This window comes from Heloderma suspectum, chromosome 3 (genome assembly GCF_057233095.1).
Source record: "Heloderma suspectum isolate Gila_16-S chromosome 3, 16-S_ref, whole genome shotgun sequence".
Lineage (NCBI taxonomy): Eukaryota > Metazoa > Chordata > Lepidosauria > Squamata > Helodermatidae > Heloderma > Heloderma suspectum.
Genome location: NC_139460.1, coordinates 186,362,823 through 186,390,517, shown reverse-complemented (window position 1 = coordinate 186,390,517; position 27,695 = coordinate 186,362,823). Strand labels below are relative to the sequence as shown.

Genomic DNA, 27,695 nt, shown 5'->3' with positions numbered 1-27,695 from the left:
CTTTGAGTCAGGAAAAATAACATGCACTATTATTGTTATTTTATTTAATCCTATTCCTTCCCATCTGCCCACCCCACTCAAAGGGACCATAAATGATTTAATTAACCTTTCCTAGTGTCATTTGTGACACCCATCTGTAGTCATGGCTTATCTATCAGAGAAGCCTTGCAGGATCAACCAGGTCGCCCTCCCGCCACATGCCCTGTGTCTGGGTGGAATAGCTGGGTTTGGTGGCGTTGATGCCATGGGCCTATTGCATATTGGCACCTGCTGCACCCATGGGTCTCCCCCTCTCTCCCTTTGCCTGCCTGCCTCCGCCAGCCTCTGCCTGCCTCCACCTGCCCACATGCCCTGTGCCTGGGTGGAATGGCTGGGCTTGGTGGCTTTGATCGTTCATGGAAGGCCCCGAGTTCAAGCCTCACCCCTTTTTATCCAGCATCCACCAATAATTTCCCACCCAACCCAAGAAAGAAAGAAAGAAAGAAAGAAAGAAAGAAAGAAAGGAACGGGAAACTATTAAGAAGAACAGAGGCTGGCAGAGAACCCGTGGGCACGGCTAGGGGTGCACGAAAGTCACTTACTTAGTCTCGCAGCTTGCTTCGCGGTGGGGGGGAGGTGCGTCGCTGCTCCCCCCGAAGTTCAGGCCGGGGGGGAAGGCTTCCCTCCTCGCCCGGCCGAAATTCAGGCCGGGGGGGAGGCGCCTCGCCTCGCCCGGCCGCGAAATAAAAAGTAAAAAAAAAAAAAACGCCCCCGTGATAGGCTACGTGACGATTTACGTAGCCTATCATGGCTAGATCTGCAAAGTCAGCCATGATAGGCTACGTTAATCGTCACGTAGCCTATCACAGGTGACTTAAAAAAAAAAAAAAAGCGTGTACGCAAATGGCCGCCCCCATAGGGAGCTGCCATTCGTGTTCCTTATTTGGTCGCTGTAGTCTACGTAAATCTTTACGTAGACTACAGCGACCAAATAAGGAACGCGAATGGCGGCTCCCTATGGGGGCCGCCATTAGCCGTACGCGCTTTTTTTTTTTTTTTAAGTCACCCGTGATAGGCTACGTGACGATTTATGTAGCCTATCACGGCTGACTTTGCAAATCTAGCTGTGATAGGCTACGTTAATCGTCACGTAGCCTATCACGAGGGCGTTTTGTTTTTTTTACTTTTATTGCAATGGCGGCGGTGGCAGCCGGTCGAAAGACCGGCTGCCGCCCCTGCCCCTGTCGAAGCCCTGCTGAACCGTCGCTGCAACCCGCCACCGGGAGCGACATTTGGGAAAGGTAAGTCCCATCCCGGGGGGGGGGGTGCGGGGGCGGGGGGGCGGAGAATTTCTCCCCGAAACTACTTCGGGGGGCCGAAGACATTGGCACTCGGCCCCCCAAAGTTTCGGGGAGAAATTCTCCCCCATCCCTAGGCACGGCCAGGTGCCAATATGCATTAGCTCTGTGGCTTCTTGAAGTGGACTGGACGAGACAAACATACCAAAGAAGACCACTGAGAGGTTTCAATAGAAATTAATACTAATGCTAATACAATGTAATGCCAAGATGGCGGCAGGTAAATGGGAAGTGCTTTTGCAGAAAGACAGGATTGAGCGGAGGACCTCCTTCCCTTAGTCTGGAGAGCAGAAGGCTCTCTCACCAGGACATATACGAAAGAGTAGCCCAGAGCCGGAAACAGAACAACAGTGCCTAGCCCACCGGGGCATATTCTACATGGCAGAGTGTCCTGGAACCAGAAAGGTGGAAGCAAACCAATCTCAAGCCTGTCCAGAGGGCACTCTAATAGGGGAGAACTGTGAGGGGTGACTGGGGCTTGACTGGCCAGGGGAAAGAGCAAGAGCAAATGAAAAGCAGATACAGAAAGAAAATGCCCTACATGCCAAAGGGTAGGGGGAAGGGAGTTACAGTGCATTACTCATGGGGACTTGAAACTGGAGAATGAACCACTCTTGTGAAGCTGAAGTAATACAACAGTGTACTGTTTGGCGGGGGGGGGGGAAGGCCCATGCAAGGTGGGCACCTTGAACTTGAAGGTACGACAGATGATTGTCCTGAGACTCTTTAACTGAGGCGGGAAGCAAACACAGCCAGCCTTCCTGGAGGGCACATGCACATAGCAGACCCATGCCATGGGGGTATAAGTCTGTGGCGTTGGGGGAAGACATAGAGATGCTACAGATTCCCTTACAGGCAGACCTACTGTCCTGCACTGAGAGCACAGCCTGACATAATTAAGTATTGAGGAGGAGGAGGAGGAGGAGGAGGAGGAGGATTTATGCTCTGACTGGAGGACCTATAGAAATACAGAGATGCTTGGAGCATCCCCTTGGGTTCAATCAGAGTTGAGTTAGTGTACTGACTGTAGCCCAGCAGGGGCAGGTTAACTTTGAGGAAGACCAGCTGCTCCACTTAGTCCGCATCCAAGCAGGAGCGGTGGGGTGTCACCTGCTTCTCCTGCAGCAGCCTACTGCCCTTGACGCTGTGGTGGAAGTGCCCAGCCACCTTCCTGCGGCTCTCCAACAGATTACGGATGCCCAACGGGGGTGGGATATGCCTTGGTGCTGCCCATTCCAAGGGCATCCCTTACAGTCAGTTTGAAGATATGCATGATGCAGCAGATGCCCTCAAATCCGCCATTGCGCGCAGCCTTCACCATGTTGGCTCCCCCTTCTGTGACCATGTAACTGTGGGTGAGCTGGTGCCCAGCCAGCCACGCCTCCACCATGCAGCTCATGGCCTCCGTAATCTCTGCTGCTGTGTGGGACTGGTCCATGACTTGCATGTGAAGGAGGGCCGAGCAATAACCATCCTTCCCACCAGTCCTGGAAGTGCTGGCCGCTACCATCCCTGTGGCTGCCCACCAGTGAGCCGTCAGGGACAAATAAGCATGCAGTCTGCCCTCGCTGGACCAAATGTCTGAGGTGAAGTGCACCCTCTGCGACTCTGCCTGGTGCAGACGGTCCAGCACTTTCTCCCTGCATGCCTGGTACAGGGAGGGCACCACCCGCCTGCTAAGGGTGGTGCGACACGGCAGCTTGTAGCAGGGCACCACAAGGGCCATCAACCTCTTGAACCCCGCATTTTTGACAAGTCTGAATGGCTGGTCGTCCAATGCCACCATCTTACCGATGCATTTGGTGACCTGGTCGAGTGTTGGAAACCTCCACCTTGTGGACCCATACTTTCCCCACCCCATCTCCTCCATGGCAGCCTGCCTAATCCTCTTAGGGGTGAGAGACGGAGACCTTGCAGGAGTTCCAGCACCACCAGCCTTCTGCTTGCCTCTGCTGCCTGCCTACTGTGATGTGGGGGCCTCTTCCCCAAGCAAGACCGATTGGTGCTGCCTCCTTAACTGCAGGAGCAGGCTGGTGGTGGTGTAGTGCCCTGGCTGTTTCCCCCTGCTCAGAAACTCCTTGCAGTGGCAGCAGACAGCAGTGCTGGGATCCACTGCCATCTCAGAGTGGTTCCACATGATGCTGCCCTCACGTTTGTGTGGTAGAGACACAGACTGCCTGCCTTGAGTCTTGGGGGCACCACACGAGCAGGGGAAACAATGGAAGAGGGGTCAGGTGTGGTCATCCAGTGGTCCAACTGCCTCTCGAGCTGGTTTTCTGCTTCTGATATATTTAAAGAATTCTTTATTGTTGGCCTTGATGTTGTTAGCGATATGCGCTTCAGAAAGCTTTTTTGCATCTCTTCTTGTCTGCTTGCATTGCCTTTGTGCAAGCTTGTGCTGCCTTTGGTTTTCCTTGCTTGGGCAAGACTTCCATTTTCTGAAGGAGGCTCTCTTTTCTTTAATAGCTCCCTTAACACCGCTCGTGTTATGCCGACAACCTCTTGGACTTGGTGCTACCTTTCCTAACCTGTGGTATACATTTTAGCTGGGCTTCTATTATTGTGGTTTTGAGTAATCTCCAAGCATTTTGAAGGGATTTAATCCCTTTGACTCCCCCTTTTAATGTCCTTTTCACCAGTTCCCTCATTTTAGAGAAGTTTCCTCTTTTGAAGTCAAGTGTGACTGTGTTGGATTTCCTGGGCAATTTTCCACTCAAATATGTATTAAATCTGATAGCACTGTGGTCACTGTTTCTAATTGGTTCAACAACATTTACATCTCGTACTAGGTCCTGGGTGACACCACTTAGAAATCCAAGGTTGCCTCCCCTCTGATCGGTTCCATGACCAACTGTTCTAGGGCACAATCATTTAGGGCATCTAGAAATTTAACCTCTTTCTCATGGTTGAAACATGCATTTATCCAATCAATGTGGGGGTCACTGAAATCGCCCATTATTACAACACTTCCTTGTTTGGAGGCCTCCCTGATTTCATTTTCCATCTCAAGGTCACTCTGAGCATTCTGGTCTGGGGGACGATAGCACGCTCCTAGCACTAAATTAGTTTTGGAGTCTGGTATTGTCACAGTGCTTCTGTGAAAGAGCCTACCCCTTTTCGGTGTTCTAGTCCACTCGACACTATATCCTGTTTACAACACCTCCCCCAGTACGCCCTTCCCTGTCCTTCCTATGTAGTTTATATCCAGAGATGATTGTATCCCACTAGTTCTCTCCACTCCACCAGGTTTCTGTAATGCCCACTCTATCCAGGTTTTCATTTAAAATCAAGCAATCCAATTCTCCCTGTTTGGCTCGAAGGCTTCTACATTTGCATAAAAACACCTCTACATGGTATTCCTCCCCAGATGCCTCTGGTGTGTGCATCTTTTGCCATGGGACGTTGGCCCCTTTGATTGGCTACTATGTTCTACCATGTACTCCTGGCCTATTTCCTCCCCTTCTGTATTTGAGCAATCAAAATCTTCATCCCTTTGGGATGATTTAACCCGAACTGGATGCTTCCCAGCTTCTGTCGGCTTTCCCGCAGAATTTAGTTTAATAGCTGCTCTGCCACCCTTGTTATGTTTAGCACCAGCAGTCTGGTTCCATTTTGGTTCAAGTGGAGCCCATCCATCTTGTACAGGCCCAGCTTGTCCCAAAATGTTCCGCAGTACTTAACAAATCTGATTCTCCCCCACCCCCGCAGCACCGTCTCATCCATGTATTGAGATTCCTCAGCTTCGCCTGTCTAGCTCACTAGCTCTCACTGTTGCAAAATGAACAAGTGCAGGCTTTTGCCAGAATATATGCAGTATTCCCCCCACTCCTCTTCCACTGTCACTGATTGGACACTGCTGGGTTAAGTTCAGCCCTAATTTGGCCATTCGCCCAAGCTCACTCACTCCCTCCTCCTTTTCCTCTTGCCTTCCCCCCTCCCTCCTCCTCCTCCTCTCCCTCCTCGCCCTCTCTGATCTTCACATTGATACAATTTGGAGCCAGCATGTCTGGGCTGCTCAGGACACATCAGAAGAGCTCCAAATATACGAGGGAGACCGATGTGCTTCGTAGGTGATCCGCTTCAGTTCAGGGCACCTTGGTGCTATTCTGATCTGCCTTGTAGCACAACGAGGCATCTCTGAATCAGCCTGCTTCGCCTCATTATTTGGGCTTTGGAGCAAAGCGGTGCACAGCAGCATTAAAAACACATAATTAAAGTAATTGAGTACAACACTTGACATTAACTAAAATAGCTACTCTGTATCCTATCTATACTGGACATTACATTTACTAACCTTCTATGTATTTATAATCAAATCTTCATGTTTTGCCATTATTAGTTTTGACAAATATTCAAATATCAGTGAGTTTGGCTCAAGTGCAATGCAGTGTCTAAACAGGAGGTTGACACAGGTGGAGAGGCAGAACCTAGCTAACTGCTTACTGACCAGGGATAATTTCATTATATTCTGTTCAGCAGTTTGTAAATCACATACAATACTTGTATAAGTTGTCATCTTTTAAGAGAAAAAATAAAGTCAAGATATTAAGTTATAAGTTTTGAGCAGAAACCCATTACAATCTCCATTCTTGAACATTTATGTCAGCCTACCAGCTTGCAACACTAGCAAATTGTTAGCATATACTTGCTGGTTTGGCAAGTCTTGCCTTTTGAGCAGAACAGGTTTTTTCCAGTTTTATCTACAAAAGATTAGAAATAATCACCTGTTACATTTCTGTTAATTGGTATTTCTTCCCCCTTTACACCACCAGATATAGAAAGCCAACAGAATTCGCCAAACTCATGAACCACACTGAAACACATTCCAGATCTGATGAAGTTTGGATAGAATGCACAAGAAGCCTGAGAAAGTTAAAGTAGTCTAAACATTTACATTCCAAATAGAATAACTGTCATTCTTCTTACTACTTAAATGAATTTTAGAAGGATTAGAAGAAAAAATCCATCTGATCTTAAAATGCCACCTTTTTTCACTGATTTTCTGTTGTTAATTATTTAGTAACTCTTATTTTCATTTCTTCTCTTCCTGGATGCAGGAGAACCTTTTAATGAGGATTCATTTCCACATTGCAGATGAATCGAAAGAAGACGTCTGCACTGCCCCTCATTGCATTTCACACCAGAAGTTTGCAATGACCTTATTTGAACAGGTATGACACAACATCAAGTCCAAATAATTTAATCATGAAATGAAGAAATAATAGATAGGGAATATGCATCAGATATGCTTTTCTGTTGTAACTACTAACTGTGTATCTTTCTGGTTTAGTGTGTCTGTACTAGTTGTGGTGCCACCTCTGACCCATTGCCTTTTATCCAGATGGTGCATTATATCTCAGCCACTTCACTTTGGTGAGTTTCTGTGTTTTGCACTGAAAAATAAATCCCCTCTGTTTCAGTCTTTTCTCTTGACTGCTGTACAGTTGAATAGCAGATGTTCTTAAAACTATTAGTAGTTTATTGAAATAACTGGCATAGAAGTCTTCAAAATTGTGTGGAGACAAATGCATGCAGGAGGAAAAAGAGCTCCCTCAGTGGGACAGGAGTTGATGCTACTTGTCTAAAGTTAGCAGTGTGGGCAATTACAAGGTTTTGATGACTTTTAATCTGAGAAGTTAATTTACTTTCCTGTCGCAAAATACAAATTTTGAAATTCAAGTACCTGCTTTGTGTAATGAAGAAGTGTAAAAGACAGAGGAAATCACATGACAGTTGAGTAAATAGGTTTCTGTATGGGGTCTTGGAAGTCCAGTTACTTTGTGATCATTATAATGATATAGCAAAAGCAGAATTATTCGAACTAAGAGGAAGGATAAAATATCTCTTACTTCAAAGGATCTCTTACTTCAAGTCTTGAAGGTAAACTTGCTTGATTGTGTGAATATAGCAAAGTCAGGACTAACTTAAGTTCTATTGATTTCATTGGATTCTAACCAATGTATTTAGCCTTACGGTAACTTTTTACTGTATGTGTGAATGCCTAGCATTTTTTTCCTACCACAAATTCTGATCAAGGTGGTAATTCATTTCTTTCCTCTATGTTATTTTTATCTTGACAGATTGTAAGCTCCATGGGGGAAAGGATTTATCCTAACTTGCTGTAAAGCTCTGTATATTCTAAATGTATTATCTGAATAATAATAATAATAATAATAATAATAATAATGAAGAAGAAGAAGAAGTACTGATTACAAATGAAATTATAATGTTTTTATTCTTCTTGTATACATTTTTTAAAACTTAAAGCAATCAGGCAATTTGCATGCTGGAAAGACGAGAGAAACCCACTCCAGATATGTTTGGAGAGCTGCTACAGAATGCCAGCACCATGGGGGACTTGAGAAATTGCCCGGTTTGTATATGTCATTTTCCTTTAATATAAGCAGTAGACCAAATAGGGAAAACAGTATTTGCTGAAATCTGTATCTGACTGCAGATCTTTTCAGTCCTTACTTCATCAGCATACCAGAAGTAGCAGAAATAGAGTTATTACTGGATCACTCTGAAGAAATTCTTAGCCCCAGAAGATATTGTACATGTATGAATGCTAGTGCCATTTAGTAGTACTCGGAGAACTGTCAATATTATTAATGCACTACTTGGATGAGATTTTCTGACTCCCTTCTTGTCAAATATCTTTATTTTACTTAAATTCATTGCTTCTTCTGCCACAGCAGTTACAGTTGGTAAATAGCAACAGGGGCACAATGAGCAGGAATAACTGCTTCCCATGATCAAACAGGCTGTGTGTTGAAAATTAAGCCAACAAAGAGCATAGCCCTTGCATTCTGATAGAAAATCCTCTGTAGTTAGATCCCCATATCAGCAGGCACTTGAACAAACAATATGGGGAAGTTCTTGCTTGCTTGCTTTTATGGAAGCCTTTTGATGAAACTATAGCCCAGCCAATGAAGTGTCTTGGCCAGCTGCAGGACTTTCATTCCACAGAACCATTATATTGACCTCTTCAATGTAAAATAATATTTCCTCTGCTGATATATTATGATGGCCATATTTGACTGTGGAATAAACAACAAGAATTGTTTTCTTTAGAAAATGAAAAGGGTTTTTCTCAGCTGTTCTTAATGCTTTTACATTTTTAGAAAGAGGCTTTCCTCCTTTCTTTGGAAAAGACCCACCCATCTTATTTTCTATGTCAGCCATCTTATTTTCTTATTTTCATTCCCTGTCAAATTCCTCAGGGAAATACTGCCATGTGTATTCCATAGTGACCAAGTGGTGCTTTGCTCTGATCTGTCATTTATTCCCAAGGTAAACTCGATATTCCCTAGGCCCCAGGAGGTGGTTCTTCCATCCCTTTCTCCCAGACACTAACAAAAAAAGAATTGGCATATGTTTGATGTGCAGAGGGCTTTGCATTTCTATTTGGATAAAACTGTAGCATATAGGAAATCTGAATCCTTGTTTGCATCCTTCATGGATACGTCCCTGGAGAAAAAGGTGTCTGGGCCCACCATTTCCAGGCGGCTTAAGAAATGCATTCAAGTGGCATATGTTAGCCTTAGGAAACAAGCTCCTCAAAGGGTGACTGCTCATTCTGTCCAGGGGGCAGCCACGTCTGCTGCCCTGTGGGCTAGGTCTTCCATAGAAGAAATCTGTAGGGCTGCTACATGGGCATCTGTACATACCTTTTCAAAACATTACAAGGTGGACAAATACTCTTTGGCCAATGCAGCTTTTGGGAGGAGGGTTTTGCAGTGGGTTGTTCAGGTCTGAGGCTAAGCCAACTGAACTCCCGCCCAGGGATGGAACTGCTCTTCTATATCCCGAAGGATAAGAATATTGAATGCCTTCCTGGGAAAAAGGAAATTCTTACTGTGAATTCTTGTTTCCAGGATTCCCGAAGGGCACTCACCCGCCTCTTCAGTTTTGAGCTGGGAGGGGGGCGGATTTTAGGGCTTCTGCCTCTGACGTACATGTGGGTGTGGTAGACAGTTTTCCTGAGGGAAATTCCCATTTTCAACTAGCGTCCTTTAGTTCTCAGGCTGTGATGTTAACATGCTTGATTATCCAACTGGTGTTCTTTTTTTTGGCCAGGGGTTGAGTTGGTATTCTAATTATATAGTTTTTTGTTTGTTTGTTTGTTTGTTTTGGAGATAGTAGGGGTTTTCTGCCTTTCCAGTACTGGTCTGGAAGATCAGGGATATTCCTCCCTCTAGAGGAGACCGGCAAGATGTTGGCCCTACCTCCTGACAGAAGAGGAGGGGCTATCCCCGAAGGGTAAGAGTATTGAATGCCCTTTGGGAGTCCTTGAAACAGGAATTCATAGTAAGAATTTCCTTTTCTGCCTTGGAGAAGGCCACATTGTCAAAGCCTTCAAATTGTCAGGCTTTTTCTAAACAAGCTTGTAAAATTGGGCAGACCACCTCAAAGCTGCACTTTGTAAATGTGCACTGGAAGCGGTTGATAAGCCAAAAAAGATGGCCTCTAAAACCGTTGCTGCCATGCCCTCACTGGGGTCACAATCCCCTCAACACTGTACTCCTTCAAGTACACAAGATCCCCACACACTGGGCAGATCTTTGGCATTTGTGCTGGCTAAGAAGCTTTCAGAGAAAGCAAAAGGTTAAAAAAAAGGTGGTTCACCATTCCTCTGAACCAAAGAGGAAGAAGAAAAAGACTGTCAAAAAGTCTGCCACTGAGTCTCAAGATCGAGCACACCCATTAGGCTCTCCAACTCTCCTGAAACCAAACCAAGCTCCTCAGGATTGACAACAGCCTTTAATTTCAGCAGCATCTCCCACAGCTCTGACTCAGGATGAGCCCCCTTGAGACCGACATCTCAACTTGCATTGGTGTCTTGGGTGTCCGTCGATACCAACTCCACCCACTGCCCCGCCAGTATCTCCTGGTCGCCTGTTATCAATGGTACTAATGACCATCCCACCTGTTCTACCAGGGATGCTTTCACCAACTCATACAGTGAATCCACCACAAATAGTAGAGACAGTACTGAATGCCTCTACATTTGAAGGTGAAATTAGGGATCCATCACCGTTCCTTCGCTCGCTGCATCCTTATCAGAGGGATGATTACGGTATGGGTTATGATCAGCGTCGATGATCACTGGAATTGGTCTATTCTGTCACCTCATCATATAGGGGTCATACCCCTATTTTTTTCAAGCACACACAATACTGGGACAGATCTCAATTTCATTATAGATGGGACGAACATCCACCATGAGACTGGCAGTATAAGAGGTCACAAGACTGTATAGAAGAGTGTGAAGAATGCTGTGGACATTACTACTTCCCTTACCATCCTGACTCAACTTATGATGGAGCCAGCTGATACAAATCACAATTGTCGGCCACGGTGTCAAGACCCCCCGACCCGAGACTGCAGGAACAACCAGTACCACCACAACCTCATCCGCTAACAGTGCAATTGACACAGATATTTCCTTCTCTGCCTGCCACTCAACCACAGCCTATACATGAGCTTTTGTCACAATTGGACACTGACTTGTCCACTCATTACATACATGGGGAAAAGCAGAATCCATCGCAGGCTCCGCCTCAAGAATCTCCTCTATCTGCTGCAGAGAACTGCCAGTCTGACACGAGATCACAGTCCTCCTGCCCCCTTTTGTCCCCAGGTTTATTGGTTGGGCCATATGAATCCATCTCCCTGTCCAAGGACTTGGGCCAATTTTCCAGCCAGATATTCAGAATAGCTCAAGCATTGGGGTTGGACATCCAAGAAGTGGCATCAATGGTACAAGTTCTAGCATTTAACTTGGTGAACATTGACTCTTTGCACCCTGTGGCCATTCCTCTCCCTGCACTGGAAGAGACAATAAAATAATCTTGGAAGTGGCCATCTACAATGCCTCCAATATCTAAATGCCTGGAAGGTCTGTATTGCTTACAAGAATCATCTGCTGAGTAACTTTTTAAACATCTGGCACCTAATTCAATGGTCATAGAAGCAGCGCAAGGCAAGGTCCATAGGGCCCATTCATCACCTACTGATAAAGAGGGTAGACAGCTAGCTCTACCAGGAAGGAGGATCTATTCATCTACAGCAGTGGGCCTCAAAATCTCCAATTACTAGGCAGCGATGTCTGGTTATCAGTTACTACTCTGGGAAAAGGTTGGCCGGCTCCTGGATCATCTTCCCAAAGAGAAGGATAGAATTGGGACTGCTGTTCCAAGCAGAGGCTTTAAAACTGTCAAGGCACCAAATTAATACATCATTAATAGGTTGTGCTGCAAAGGCACTTGTTGGATCCATCGCTTTGCGTTGCCATGCCTGGCTCTGATCCACCGGCTTCCACAAGAAATGAGGGCCCATATTGAAGATTTGCCCTTTGATGGACTGGGGTTATTTAATCCCAAAACCGTCAACACGCTGGATTCGGTTCAGAGCGCTCAGACCATGATGTGACATATGGGTTTCTTGCCTCAGCAGCCTCCAAAACAAAGGGGTTGGTACCAGAGGCCTTACATCAGGTACCGACAACAACAGTCAGCCTCACCGCAACAACATTGGTTGCAGCAATCGGCCCCCCTAAGATCACTCCAACCATCGAAGCTGCGCAACTATTGTCACAAACCAGAATCTAAAAGCAAGTGGCATTTTTGACTCGAACATCCTTCTTCAACCCTCCAGTCGTCTCCTGACTTTTGGAACTCGCCTGACCTTGTTCTTTCCAACTTGGCATCAGATCACAAAGGACTCCTGGTGCTCTCAAGAGGGCTACAGGATCAAATTAAATGCCCTCCCTTCTGTCTGTACCGTAGAGTTACAGTCCTGTCTCCCATTCTTCACCAGGAGGTCAAAACACTGCTTGTGAAGGGAGCTATCGTACCCATACCGAAGTTGCATCTTTGAGAGGGTTTCTATTCCAGGTACTTCATGGTACCGAAAAAGGATGGAGGGCTCCAGCTGATCCTGGACCTTAGAGAATTCAACCTGTACATCTCACCCAGGAAGTTCCACAGGGTTTCTCTGGCTTCAGTCCTGCCCCTCCTTGCCCAGGGAGATTGGTTCACCTCTATTGACTTCAAGGACACCTACTTCCACATCACCATAGCGGAACCACACCAGTGTTATCTGTGTTTTGCCATCGGTCCAGATGTCTACCAACTCTGTTTACTCCCCTTCAGCATCTCAACAGCACCAAGAGTATTCCCTAAATGTTTGGCAGTGGTCTGCTCCCATCTCAGACTGCAAGGGATCAAGATATACCCATACATCAGTGATTGGTTGTTAGTGGTGTCAACATGAAACCATCTTCTGTGGTCTATAGAGGTGACCTGCAATCTTCTCCAAAATCTGGGACTTTGTATCAACACCGAAAAGTCTCATCTACAGCCAGCCCAGAGTCTGCAGTTTATTGGAACATACCTAGACTCCTGATCAGCCAGAGCATTCCTTCCTCGGGACCGACTGGAGCTACTGACTTCAATGGCAGCGGAGCTAGGCTGTCACACTACTGTCTCGGTGTCAAAAGTGCAACATCTGCTAGGCCTAATGGCCACGATGACATTGGTGGTCTGATATGCCTGGGTGCATATTAGACATCTCCAAAACTGGTTCATATGCAACTTCAGTACTGAGCAAGACGCCTGGTGGACCAAGCTCCATCTCCCAACTGACATAAAGGACTCCCTTCAGCGGTGGACACTCCCAGGCAACCTGTCAGGGGGGATGCCATTCCTACAGCCCTCACCATCCTGAGTAGAGACTGTGGACGTCTCGCTCTTGGGATGGGGCGCTTACTGCTTGGATCTCATGGTCCACGACAGTGGTCAGTCATAGAGGCAGAGCACCACATCAACCTGTTAGAGCTCAAGGTGGTATGGAAAGCCCTTTGAGCATTTGAGCTGGATCTAGTGGGCAGACTAGTCCAGGTCGCATCGGACAACACAACTGTAATTGCTTACTTGAACAAGGAAAAGGGCACAAGATAGGTCCCTCTCTTGGCTCTAATACTAAAGGTTTTCCGTCGGTGCCTGCCTTGTCGGATCGGGTTGGTGGCAACATACCTGGCTGGCATGGACAATGTTTTAGTGGACCGTCTCAGTCGGACCACATTGACCTCGCACAAGTGGGAGTTAGACAGGTTGGTTCTGAGTACACTGTTTTATGACTGGGGGAATCTGCAAGTGGACCTGTTTGCCACTCCAAACAATGTGATCTGCAGAAAGTTTAGCAGCAGAGCAGGCGGGGTTCGAGACTCACTGGGAGATGCCTTTCTCCTCAATTGGACGGGAACGTTATTCTACATTTTCCCACTGTTCCCCCATATCACTAGGATCCTGGAAAAAATCAGAAAGGATGGTACCAAATGCATTTTAATAACACCTTCGTGGCTTCACCAACCATGGTTTGCTCCAGTACTATGGATGGCACACCGCTGGTATTGTCAACTTCCTTCTCACCAGGGAGAAAGATCAGATCGGTCACCTAGATCTGTCAGGCCTCTGATTGATAGCATGGAGGATTGGATGATTGGAACCAAAGCTATTCCAAAGTTGGCACAGAGAATCCTTGACACTGCTCGTAAGCCTTCAACACAACGCTCGTACGTGAGGAAATGGACAGTTTTCACCACCTTTGCTCACATGCAGGACTTTCATCCTCACCAATGCCCTTTGCCACAAATACTGCAGTTTCTTCTCTTCAACAAAGGTTTGAATTTGTCGTTGTTGGGAGTTTATTTGTCTACTATTTCTGCCTACCACCCTCCTGTGGAGAGCTTTTCACATCCGATGGCAAAGAGGTTCCTTAAAGCGATCAGGAACCTGGCACCACCAGTTCATAGAATCATAGAATAGTAGGGTTGGAAGGGGCCTACAATACCATTAAGTCCAACCCCCTGCTCAATGCAGGAATCCAAGTCAGAGCATCCCTGACAGATGGCTGTCCAGCCTCGTCTTGAACGCCTCCAGTGTGGGAGAGCCCACTACCTCCCTAGTAATTGGTTCCATTGTCGTATTGCTCTAACAGTCAGGAAGTATTTCCTAATGTTCAGCCGGAATCTGGCTTCCTGGAACTTGAGCCCATTATTCCATGTCCTGCACTCTGGGATGATAGAGAAGAGATCCTGGCCTTCCTGTCTGTGACAACCTTTCAAGTACTTGAAGAGCGCTATCATATGACCCCTCAGTCTTCTCTTCTCAAGGCTAAACATGCCCAGTTCTTTCAGTCTCTCCTCATGGGGCTTTGTTTCCAGTCCCCTGATCATCTTTCTTGCCCTCCTCTGAACCCTCTCCAGTTTGTCTGCATCCTTCTTAAAGTGTGGTGCCCAGAACTGGCCACAGTACTCCAGATGAGGCCTAACCAGTGCTAAGTAGAGGGGAACCAGAGGGGAACTAGTACTTCCCGGGATTTGGAAACTATGCTTCTATGAATGCAGCCCAAAATTGCATTGGCCTTTTTTGCAGCCATATCACATTGTTGGCTCATATTCAGCTTGTGATCGACAACAGTTCCAAGATCCTTCTCGCTTGTAGTGTTGTTGAGCCACGTATCCCCCATCTTGTGACTTTGCATTTGTTTTCTTTTTCCTAGGTGCAGAACTTGGCATTTATCCCTATCAAATGTCATTCTGTTGTTTTCTGCCCAGCTCTCCAGTCTGTCAAGATCACTTGAATTTTGTTTGTGTCTTCCAAAGTATTAGCTATCCCGCCCAATTTTGTGTCATCTGCAAATTTAATCAGCATTCCCTGCACCTCCTCCTCCAAGTCATTAATAAAAATGTTGAAGAGCACTGGGCCCAGGACTGAGCCATGCGGTACCGCACTCGTTACCTCTCCCCAGTTTGAGAAGATCCCATTGATAAGCACTCTTGGAGTCTGATCCTGTAGCCAACTGTGGATCCACTGGATCGTTCTTTCATCTAGCCCACTTTGAGCTAGTTTGCTCATCAGGATATCATGGGGCACTTTGTGGAAAGCTTTGCTGAAGTCGAGGTATATGATGTCTACAGCATCCCCACGGTCCACAAGGGAGGTGACAAAAAATGAGATCAGATTGGTCTGGCAGGATTTGTTCTTGACAAATCCATTTTGGCTTTGAGTCATCATTGCATTGTTTTCAAGGTGCTTACAGATGGATTGCTTTAGAATCTGCTCCAGAATGTTCCCAGGGATTGATGTCAGACTGACTGGTCTGTAGTTCCCAGGTTCCTCCTTTTTACCCTTTTTGAAGATAGGGACAACATTATCCCTCCTCCAGTCATCTGACACTTCACCCGTCCTCCATGATTTCTCAAAGAGAATAGACAGCGGTTCTGAGAGTTCTTCTGCCAGTTCCTCTATTACTCTGGTTGCTTTCCCCCAGAGTTCCTGTAAGTGCTACTTTATCCACTAAGTCATCTCTGTTGGTTAGGATCAAGTCAAGGATAGCTGATCCTCTAGTTCCTTCCTCTACTTTCTGTAGGAGGAAGTTATCTGCCACACAAGTCAGGAATTTCCTGGAGGGGCCATGTTTTGCAGAATTTGTCTCCCAACAAATATCGGGGAAATTGAAGTCCCCCATTACTACTACATCATGCTTCCTTAAAACATTGGCAATTCGCTTTTCAAAAGTTTCATCCTTATCTTCTCCTTGATTGGGTGGCCAGTAGTAGACTCCGACCATCGGGTTCCTTTTATTCTTTGCACCATTTATTTTGATCCAGATGCTCTCAATGGGGCTACCAAGCTCATCCTCCTGTATTTCTGTGCAGAGATATGTACTTTTCACATACAGTGCAACCCCACCTCCCTTTCTGTTCTTTCTGTTCTTTTTGAACCAGTTATATCCTTCAATTGCTGTATTCCAGTCATGAGAGTCATCCCACCAAGTCTCAGCTATACCTATCAAGTCATACTTTCCCTCTTGTATTAAGAGTTCAAGTTCGTTCTGTTTGTTTCCCATACTCTGGGCATTAGTATATAGACATCGAAGACCATGTGCTTCGTAGTCTGGCTTTCTTCCTACATGTGTCTGAAGACACATTGGGCACTATTGGAGCTGTTCTCTCCGTTGCAGTGCATGAGCCTACATCCATTGTTACCTCCAACTTTACATCTCCCTTCCCCGTAGTATTCAGTTTAAAGCCCTCACAATGAAGTTCTTCATGCTGTCACCAAACACATTCTTCCCATCCTTTGTGAGGTGCAACCCATCCCTAGCCAACAGCCCATCTTCCAGGAAGTATAGCCCGTGGTCCCAGAATCCAAATCTCTCTCGTCGGCACCACCTTCGTAGCCAGTCATTCACCCGGAGTATTTTTCGTTCCCTTTCTATCCCTCTTCTAACTACTGGAAGGATGGATGAGAAAACTATGAGTTTCCTTCCCAAAGCTTCAAAGTCTGATGTAATTTCTTCGTAGCTCCGCTGGGCAGTATCATTTGTTCCCACATGGATGAGAAGAAAGGGATACCTGTCAGTGGGCTTTATGAGTGCAGGCAACCTTTCAGTCACATCTCTAATCTGTCCTCCCCCGGGAGGACAACATACCTGGCGAGTCCACGGGTCTTTGTGACATACTTGGGTCTCGATCCCACGCAGCAAGGAGTCTCCCACTACTACCACTCTTCTCTTCTTCTTCTTGTAGGCCTGGGTTTCATCGCCTCTGTTTGACTGACCTTCAGCCTCTTGCTCACTCTCATGTAGGTTCCCCTGTGATTCTTCCTCTGCAGGTTGTCCTCTAGTCTCATCCTCAAGTACCTGGAATTGGTTCCACAGCTCCACTGCTTCCACTGGTGCAGAGTGGCGTCTAGTTCTTTTTCTCCTGTCACCCTTTTCCAAGGATTATCCTCTACTCCATTTTTCTTCACCTCAGCATTTCCCACTTCTACATTATCTTGGTGTTGCTCTTCAAGCTTCTGGTCTTCCCTTTGCTGCTGTAGTTCCCCCATTCTGTCCAAGAACTCTTCGTGTTCTCTTATTCCCCAGAGGGTCGACAGTGGCCGCTCCAGTCCACTTACTTTTTCTTCCAGCAGAGTGATCAACTTGCAGTTGTTGCAGGTGTAGGCCATGTTGTTCCCAGGCAAGAAAACAAACATTGCACACACCTTGCAGGTCACCACCACTGGAGAGTCTTGTTCTTCCATAGTTTCTTTTCCCTTTTTGTGTCTAGTTTTCTGATTGTTGTAGACTAGCTTGTGCCTGCTCCTCTACTCAGTAGAGGTTAAAAGCAGAGTCCCACTGGTGTGGAAGTGTGTGTTACAAGACAAATAAATGGGGGGGGGGAGTCTGTAAAAAAAAGAAAAAAATGTTAGGGGCTTTCCCCTTGACCTCCCCTGCCTGAACTCCCCTGGAAAACTCCTGTTTGCTCCCCCTGTTCGTGCGCTCTGGTCGCTCACTCTCTGGGAGCTTGCTTGCTTCTGTAGTCACTGGACCAGCTGGAGCAGCTTGCTCTGCTCTCCTCTGCTCTGCTCTGCTCTGCTCTGCTCTGCTCTGCTCAGCTGGGAGGTGAAAAACTGGGAGGCGGGAAACTAACTACTGTAGTTCGCCCTACAGTACTGAGCTGGAATCTATAAGTCATGCTTAAAGTACTTTCGTCTAAGCCCTTTGAGCCACTAGTGACTACAGTCGTATGTTTGTAGCAGTTATGTTTCAAGCCCTTTCTGTCTGAAAGCAAGAGATGTAGGTGCAGTCAAAGTGGGGGCGGGGGTGAGGATATTGAACAACAGAGAACTAGTTAAATAAACTCGGACTTGCTTTTTTATCCCTTCAGAGCAACTGTGGGGAAAAAATTCGTATTCGTCGCGTGCTGATGAACTCTCCTCAGATCATCACTATTGGGCTGGTATGGGACTCGGATCACTCTGATCTGGCTGAGGATGTCATTCACAGCCTGGGCACCTGCCTTAAACTGGGAGATGTGAGTCTTACATTTTATGGTAATATGAATCTCCTATTTTTGTTTATGTCACTGCTGTTCAAATATATTTTTCTTTTATTATTGAATAATATAGTGACTACAGGGCACATATGTCAATTTCAGCTTAAGTAAATGACTTCCAATAGTTTTCAGATAGATGCATTTTTCAGATAAATGCAAATAACTATACTGTGATTATTCTCTCCTCTTTTAAAGCTCTTTTTCAGAGTTACTGATGACAGAGCAAAACAGTGTGAACTATATTTGGTTGGAATGATCTGTTACTATGGAAAACATTACTCCACCTTCTTCTTCCAAACAAAGATTCGCAAGTGGATGTACTTTGATGATGCCCATGTCAAAGAGGTAAGAAAATCAGGGATTTTTGTAAAAATGCTTGCGTGTTGATTAGAATGTAGGTCTACCTTATTTTTCCCCCCAAAGGTTTTTATATCATTCTGAATGGGTGTTCACACTCACTCTTCTTTCACCACACAACTTGCTCTTGTGTAACCTCCATTTATTTCCAGGGAGTTAATACTGAAAATGGTCTGGGTAAATTGTGCCCATTGCTCCTAAAAATGTCACTCAATGGGCAGGCACATTATTCATGAGGGCATATGACTGCCATGTGGAGGCCATTTTAAATCACTTCATGCTCTCTCCATGTGGTGAATTATTACAGTTCATTCCTCACCTAGGAACAGCTGCATATGTGAATAGAAGTAGTTTGATTCCTTGTAGCAGCTTTAATGTGTGCTCTGGTCCCGATTTTTAGAGACTTGTTCAGGGCAAAGGCAGATTCTCATAGAAATGTGATGACTGAGGAAGGAAAAAAGAATGCAGAGTGTGAGGGGAGGACACTGGAGAAGACAGAGTGGGGGAGAAGAAAATAGAACTGTGTAGGCTTTTTAAAAACTGCATATCTTCATTTTTATTGTACAGTGTACATCCTTACTGATTTATCATGATAGACACATAGACACATCCTTTAAGGGTACTTTTTTTGCTTCTAAATTCCCCATTCTCCATTGATTTTATTCATGGCTGTGCTGATGCTATTTAAATTTGAAACAGCTGTGGACTTGGTATAGGGCACAGCCGCTAATGCCTGATATACGGACACTTGAGGGAAAACTGAGAGGGTACTTTTTGGCTTATTTGTTTATGCATCATGTTGGAACCCTTCAATTTACAAGCTGTATGTCTTATTCACTTCTTCTCAGGTGTTTCTGGTTTGGGTGTTTTTTGTTTTTGCATGACTTGAACCTGAATATATCATAAATAACTTGTGCAGTTCACATATCGGTATGTGTCTTTTCCAGCTGTTTCTCCATTCCTGTTTTTTTTCCAAAATGAAATGTGATAGACTGCACCAGATATTGGCTGGTGCAAACATGCTACCATTTAAACATTCTAATTCTTACTCAGAAGCTCCTCCCTTTTGCTGCTCTAGGATGAAGTACTTGGATTCAAAGCCATCAGTGCTTGGATTTTGAACACACTGTCATTTTTGCATTCTGTGTAATTCTCATCCCTTCCTATTCTTGTCAAAAGGCAGAAAAGTAACAAAAGGAAGCATTCTGTTGCAATTTCAAAATGCCCAACCCCTAAAAGAGGAGTTTTAAATCTTTAATTTCTTTGTGGGCATCTTTCTCTGCCATAAAAAAAATCATGGGTAATAATTTATTTTTATTTTTTTAAAGAAAGCCTGGTGTAATGAGCAAATCTATTTGAGATCTTTGCTTCAAAGACTGTGTAGAGTATAAAGTGGGATAGTGACTATTGGAATGCCCAACAAACAAAAACAGTACTTGTATTTTCAAGGTTGTGGTAACCAGTATACCGTTTCTGTATATTCATTCTGATGCACATTAAGCATTTAGTCTTGGTAGTTTGTGGCTGGGGGTGGTTTTTCGGGGTGGGGAGGGTGGCGTCTCCATTGGTAGGACTACTTCATGATGAACCACCCAGAGAGCTTCAGCTATTGGGTGGTATAGAAAATATATATATATATATATATATAAATAAATAAAATAGTTGGCAATAAAGGAGTTTGCTCCATAGAAGTTGGGACAATCTAATTTTTAATCCTTATGTGCTTTTTGTCAGCAGTAAATATTAATTAGCATATAACTTTCATTTCTAAGATTTTAAAAACTTATTTTATAGCTTAAAACATTCTTTTATTCATATGTTAAATCTTCTGATTGTGCTTGCAAGATAATAATTGTTTTTTCACTGTCAGTCAATGCTGGGCTCCTACTCAGCTATGTGTCAAGGCCAATATTGTTTTTTGTGGTATGGTGGCAGGCAAAAGAAGTGATACAATGCTAATTATCATTAAAATATTTATAAGGCATGGCCTTTTTTAACAAAAGAAAAGAAAACTCTGAAAGTATTAAATGTTTCTTAGATTTACTTATAGGCAATACTGGGAAGAAAAGGCATTCAGATTTTTATGACTTTTCCCCATACATTGAACTTTGACCTTGAGCATTAAATAGTCCTTCAAGAGAGCTCTTTTTGAAGGTGGTATCTTCAATACTACAATGCAACATAAGTTCAGTCTAAATCTAGGATGACAGGCAGCATGTAAAATAAATCATAATTCCAAATAAAAACAGGTAACAGCTGCTAAGATGTGTTTTGGACTTTTTAAAAATATTTCAGATAGGTCCCAAGTGGAAAGATGTTGTGACCAAGTGCATTAAAGGGCATTATCAGCCATTGCTACTACTTTATGCAGACCCAAGGGGAACTCCAGTATCAACACAGGACCTGCCCATGCAAGTGGATCTACAACAGTATAGCAGGACTTACTATGATAGTGAAGACTCAGGTAACCTTTTTGAACTCCTTGATTTCAGAGTTTTCCCTGTATTTTTGCCAATCACCAAGATGTATGATGTGTGTGTTATCAATAAGAGCAATGAACAATGCCAGGTGAAATATCAGAAACCAGAGGAGTGGCAAGAAAATATTACTAGTGGACAGATACTGGGGTTTCATTGTTCTGCAAAGGTCTTTGCCCAACCTCATGGCTAATGGAGCAGAGTAAATTATGTAAAATAAATAAGTTGATGAGCTTTCTTAATTTTCATAATGGTTGCAGAAATTCAGCTTGTCTGAGATAGAACGTTGACCTTTTCTTGCTATAAAGTATACATGGCTTTGTTCATATTATGCATTCAGACAGAACTATTTATCCACTATGCAAAAGATTATGTGTTCAGAAGATATAATTTTTATCCTTACATTCCAATGGGATTTGGAATCCTTTGTGGTTGTTAGTTGCCACAATGCAGATTGTGGTCTTGTGCAGAATCCAAGAGTTTTAGCATAATCCTCTGAATCTCAGCTTTCATATTTAGAGATAATTAGAGAACACAACTGGGAACCCACAAAGAATTACAGTGGAGCAGGGTGGAATAGAGGGGAAGTGTTTCTCTATATTTCTTTGCCTACCCTTACTTTCCCTGACAACATATTGATCTTTGGGTAAATTAGGCTTAGAGGAAACTTCCTCTGAGCCCAATTACTCTCCCATCAGCACTATGATTTCAGTGTATTTGCCTCTGCTGATGCTGCATTTGGTAGGAGGTTCTGCAGTTAATTATCCCTCAGTAAAGGACTTGCTACCCACTTGTATGCCCATCCTTTATTATTGGAATGCTATACTATATCCTAAAGGATATTTAATGCCTCCTTCCTCCCTTGAAGAAACATCCCTTGAAGAAACTTCCCATAAATGTCTGTTCTTGAGGAAGAAAAAAGGGTATTTTCTTTCAGTGCTATCCATGTCAGTCAGCAAAGGCTCAGGGAAAGGTTTTCTCAATGTTGGTAATGGAACTCCCTTCTCCAGAATGATTGCCAATGCCAGAGCATCTTTCAGAAGCATTATAAGAACTTTCCATCAGATTGTGTGTGTGTGTGTGTGTGTGTGTGTGTGTGTGGCGGGGAGAGTATGAGAATATTAGACACATTTTGTTAAAGAAGGTATCTTGTAAGGTGAATAATCTTTCCCCTGTGCTTTTGAGGAAAATAGATTTGATCAATAGCAAAAAGGTTGTCAGCTCCACTGCAGGATTCATAAACAGAGTGATGCTTATACTTCATCTTGTACATTATTGTTACTGTTGTTTTATTTTCTGTCTCCCAGATCCTACATTCTGACTTAGTCCTTTAGAATTTGTAGTTCTCATTCTCATGTGGTTTCCTTTTAACAGGGCGCGAGCCTTCTATCACAAGTGACACTAGGACAGACTCCTCTACAGACAGCTATCCCTATAAACACTCTCACCATGAATCTTTGGTCAGTCACTTCTCTTCTGATTCTCAAGGAACTGTCATTTACAATATGGAAAATGATGCAGCTTCACAAAGCAGCAGGGACACAGGTAATCCTTTTGTTCAGACAGAGCAAATATGATAGAGGTCATTTTGAAAAACACTGTGGAGATGGATCAAAATAGGGTACTCGTGACATATTTTCTAGCTCAGGGGTAGGGAACAGGATTGGTTCTGGGGGCAGCCCCTTTCCCAAAGCCCCTCCCCTAGGCCCTGTCCCCTGACATCCTGCCTATTTTGCCTTTCTGCATACCTCTCTGCACAGAGAAAGGCAGCTTCTCGAGGCATCACCAAGTCACATGACAGCTTCACACGCCACTTGTACGAATCAGGATTGCAAGCAAGGGGCAAAGGGACTCAGCTGGTGCCTGGAGCAGCAACTGTTCTACACACGACTGAGTCCCAAGTCAGCTTTCCCTGATTGGGGAAGGTGAGGATGGAAGGAATGAAGCAGCCATGGTTTTGAGGAGTGGCTCTGAGTCTTGAGTAGTGCCTTTGCGAGTCGAGCCGGGGGCTTGTTCCTGAAATCCAGGAACTTTCCCCCTTTTGTGGAAGTGTGTTTTTCTGCAAATTACAGCCATAATTTGTACAAATTACAGCCACAATTTGCTCAAGTTAGGCAAATTGTGGCTGTAATTTGCACAAATTGCAGCTGTAGTCTATGCAAATTACAGTGCAATTCGCAGAAAAACACACTTCTGAAAAGGGGGAAAGTCCCCCCCGCTGTCATGTGCAAACCCGTTGCGTTCTCCTTGCCAGTGTCAGGATCAGCAAGGAGAGTATGAGGGGTTTGTGCATGGTGGCAGTGGCAGGCAGTGACAGCAGCAAGGGAAAGGAGGCCTTCCTCCCCACTGCTGCCACTGGCTGCCACTGCCAGCACCACCGTGTGCAAACCTCTCACACTCTTATGATAGCGCTCTTCAAGTACTTGAAAGGTTGTCACAGAGAGGAAGGCCCAGATCTCTTCTCGATCATCCCAGAGCGCAGGACACGGAATAATGGTCTCAAGTCCAGGAAGCCAGATTCCGGCTGAACATCAGGAAAAACTTCCTGACTGTTAGAGCAGTACAACAATGGAACCAATGACCTAGTGGGCTCTCCCACACTGGAGGCATTCAAGATGCGGCTGGACAGCCATCTGTCAGGGATGCCGTGACTTAGATTCCTGCATTGAGCAGGGGGTTGGACTCGATGGTTGTATAGGCCCCTTCCAACCCTACTATTCTATGATTCTATTCTTCTTCTTGCTGATGCCCACACCGGCAAGGAGAGTGTGAGGGGTTTGTGCACAGCAGCAGCTGCAGAAGTCAGTGAGCCGATGTCCGGGGGGCTGAGCTGCCAAAAACTCAGTGGATCTGATTCCCCAGATGTTCCTCTGACATCCCTAATCCTGAGCTAGCTTTGTTCCTGCCTGCCCTTCAGGGAATATTTGGAAGAACCCTGAGTTTTGCAGAGCGATCAGAGTGAGTGAACAGGGAAAGCAAACAGGAGTTTGGCAGAGGAGTTGCAGTGGAAGAGAAGACAAAGGCAAAATGGTGAGTGGACTGGAGTAAGCCCAGGGGACTGTCCTTTCCATTCTGAGTCACTGTGTGCTCACCATCTGCTCTTGAGAGCTCCAATTGAATTGAGGGGGTGTGGCCTGAGTAATCCCAAAAGCTGTGTGGGCAGGAAGTTTCAGTCTGTTTCCTGCCTCCTAGCTGAGCAGAGCAGAGGAAGCTGCTTCAGCTGGTCTAGGGGCTATACAAACAAGCAAGCTCCCAGAGAGTGAGCCATCAGAGTGAGTGAACAGGGAGAGCAAACAGTGGAAGAGGAGATTTAGCCACCTTTCCACTTATTCTCATAGTGGAAATGAGATTAGCTTGGCCGACTGGCTCATTGTTTAGACCCTTAACTAGTCAGAGTGGATACTCCATCCTCAAGTATTCAGACAATATTATGTTTCAGCCAGTAAAAAATATACCCTTTTCCCAATTTATACCCTTTCCCCAAATTACTAAGCCACCTTTTCCAACTGCTGACACTCATGATGCAGAAACTGACTGATCTTGCAAGCTCATTAGTGTGAAGAGTAAAGTATCAAACCAAGAAATGAGATGGTTCAGTCAGTGCTGGATTTAAAAAAGGAGTTACTGCTAATATTTTAAAAGGCAAAATGACAGTCATATTGCAGACCTTGTACCTGAAGTAGGGAGGTCCATTTCTTATGTATCATCCACATATTCTTGTCTGATGTGTCCTTTTTAGAAGCCTGATATTCTAACACAGGAGTGGGGAACCTGTGGCCATTCAGTTGCTGTTGGACTACCAACGTTCATCAGTCTCAGCCAGCATGGACAATGGTCAGCAATGAAGGGAGTTGTAGTTAACAGTGTCTTGAGGGCCGCAGGTTCCCCACCTCTGTTATAGCTGGGTAGATGTCAGTCATTTTGACTTCCATTAAGTCTACCTCTTGGGGAAGGCACATGCCAAACACACACGTCCACGCGCACACGCACACACATGCACCCACACACACATACGCACCCACACACACACACACACACCATTTCAAGATATATTAATACCAGCTTATGAGTCATTAGGGCATGCTGCTGCTTATAGAACTACTGCCAACTCATTAGTGGAATGATTTGCTCAGCAGTTCTGGGGATGTAGTTATTCTCTTGAAGGACACAGGTATAGCAGCTTTGTGGGTGCCTGCACAATATGTACAAGACATAAAACAGACATCGTTTCCTTCGCTGAAGCAGTGTTTGGCAGGAGGGTGTGTCAGAGCAGTATCCATGTTTACATCCCAGATATGATGACTGCTTCCCCCACCATGTTGGGAGAAAGAGAACTGTTGCTTACCTTTTCAGTGCCCATTCTTGAAGGTGGCAGGAAAGGGAATTGCCCCTCCCCCTTACATTCTGAACCATGAAGTTTAATTATGAGATCCAGGAGTTCAGAAAGTTTTGTCTTGCAGAAATTTTGTTCTGTCATACCATCCTTACTATTTTTTCCTGAGTGTTTTGTTCTATAAATGTACTGTATTGGATATATTTAATAGGGTTGAGGGGCCTTAGGTTGAGGGGCCTTAGGGTTCAGTCTGGGAAGATGGGTAGCCCCTCCCCATCAATTCAGTTGGAGCTTTCAGGAGCACATGGTGAGCACACGGCAACTCAGAATGGAAAGGACAGCCCCCTGGGCTTACTCCAGCCCACTCACCACTTTGCCTTTGTCTCCTCTTCCACTGCAACTCCTCTGCCAAACTCCTGTTTGCTCTCCCTGTTTGCTCGCTCTGATCACTTGCTCTCTGGGAGCTTGCATGCTTGTATAGCCCCAAGACTGGCTGGAGCAGCTTCCTCTGCTCTGCTCAGCTAGGAGGTGGGAACAGCAACTATCAGAGCAACTGGTGTCTGCCTGTAGCCAAGTGAACATTCTGTTTCAGATGTGTCCTGCTGCCACCTCAGAGAATGGGAATTGATATGTAAACAAGATTTCCTTTCTCATTTCTTTCTCATTTCTTGACCTTTCTAATTATTTGCATATTTTTCTTTTTTTTTTAATCTATTACAGCTCATTCATTACTGATTTTGTGGAAAACCCGCTTGATCTTTTTCTTTGTACATTTGCTTTATTTGAATGTGATTGCAGTGTATTAAGCATTATGCTAAGTGTGCTATAGAGTAGAGACAACCGGGGCGCCAACTGTGATTATAGAGAGCATAGGTGCTTCCACATAGACAGCTCCTAGCACTATCAGTCAGAAGATGTTGTGCAGCTATTTCATCTTTCCCTCCTTAATGTTTTTTTTTTTTTTGTGGTAAGAAAAAGGATGGAAGAAGCAATGGGAAAACATGGGAGGATTACAAATGAAAGACGTTGTTATCTGGACGCCCTGTAAAATTCCATGTTTGAGGTTACACAATAAAAGCCTTGTTTGAAAGCACCCCAGAACTCCTGTTCCCTGTGCTTTAGCTGTGTGGAATTGCAAATGAAACTCAAATAATGGTCATAGTTGTCCAATCACATGAAAGAGGGAACAGAGGCCACATCTTCAGGTGGAAGGAAATTTAAACTACACATGGCTTGCACAAGAGAAGGAGCAGAATGAATGTGTTGTTGTGGAAGATTTCAGGTATGGGCAAAGAAATAGTTGAGTACTTGTATGTATGAATGCTGTTTTATATTTATTTGAAAAAATGAGAGAAGTGACTTAGCACAAGGTTCTTGTGCATTGTAACCCTGCTTTGCATGGAAATGTCCAAAAAAATAAATAAATCAATACCCCCCTGCCCCATTACTTGTATTGTTAAATGTATTTTCAGCCATTCCAGGTTTGTTTTGTTTTTTCACATTAATATATTACATAATATGCTGAATTGCTTAAAATTTTCAGCAATTCTTCCAGTGGATGAAGCCTGCTTATAGAAAAACTGCTAATATGGGAATACTGTCTGTGTAGCTGTGGCCTAATTCCAGGAAAGACAGCAGTGCAAGAGAATCAGTAAAAAAAGAGTTAAATAAAGCGTAACCATGTTCACACTGAGAGATGTGTGCACATTAGTTTTATTAGTGTTAATATTAAAAGATGCTGGTGGCCCTGGAGCAGTTGAGCCAAGGCACAATTGTGAAAGAGTGTGATGGTTCTCACACTCTTTGTTTCCCCTACACAATACATTGCTTTCAGTCCCTATGGATTAACTACTTACATAACCACAGTCTCTCAAGTATCAGTTGCTTGGGTTTTTTCATACTTTATTGTAGATGCATATAATTTAAAGTTTGTCATTTCCCTCATGCTCAAGAATTAACTGGCAGTTTTTATATATTTGATGTTTGTGGGGAATGAATGAGGTCTACTATTCTTAGAATGCTGAATGGCGGGGAGGGGGGATGTGAGCAAGAAGAAAGACATGGGTTGAGTGAGCTCAACAATAAACAACAAAACGACTAAAAAAAATGGATTTCTAAATCTAAACTTATCACAGATACAAGGCTTACCCAGCAAACTGGCAAGTACAGCTGAACTTAGAGGAAAAACATTACTGGACTTCTTTAAAATTAAAGTTAAAGAAGCGGATCTATCAGAAGAAGAAATAAAACAACCTTGCAAGATGGCTCCCAGCCAGCAGAAACCTACAAGCAGATCCCCG

General features: G+C 44.6%; 1 protein-coding gene across 16 annotated transcripts in view; it reads left to right on the top strand.

The window, feature by feature from the left end:
• USP54 (ubiquitin specific peptidase 54) overlaps window positions 1-27,695 on the top strand; it is a 225,899-nt gene that overhangs the window by 103,152 nt on the left and 95,052 nt on the right. For all 16 annotated transcript variants that reach the window (XM_084841352.1, XM_084841363.1, XM_084841348.1 and 13 more), the window contains 7 exons: window positions 6,395-6,508; window positions 6,628-6,710; window positions 7,605-7,710; window positions 18,061-18,207; window positions 18,424-18,573; window positions 20,881-21,049; window positions 22,437-22,607. In XM_084841352.1, coding sequence (XP_084697478.1) covers window positions 6,395-6,508; window positions 6,628-6,710; window positions 7,605-7,710; window positions 18,061-18,207; window positions 18,424-18,573; window positions 20,881-21,049; window positions 22,437-22,607 — 940 coding nt within the window. The remainder of the gene's footprint in view (window positions 1-6,394; window positions 6,509-6,627; window positions 6,711-7,604; window positions 7,711-18,060; window positions 18,208-18,423; window positions 18,574-20,880; window positions 21,050-22,436; window positions 22,608-27,695) is intronic.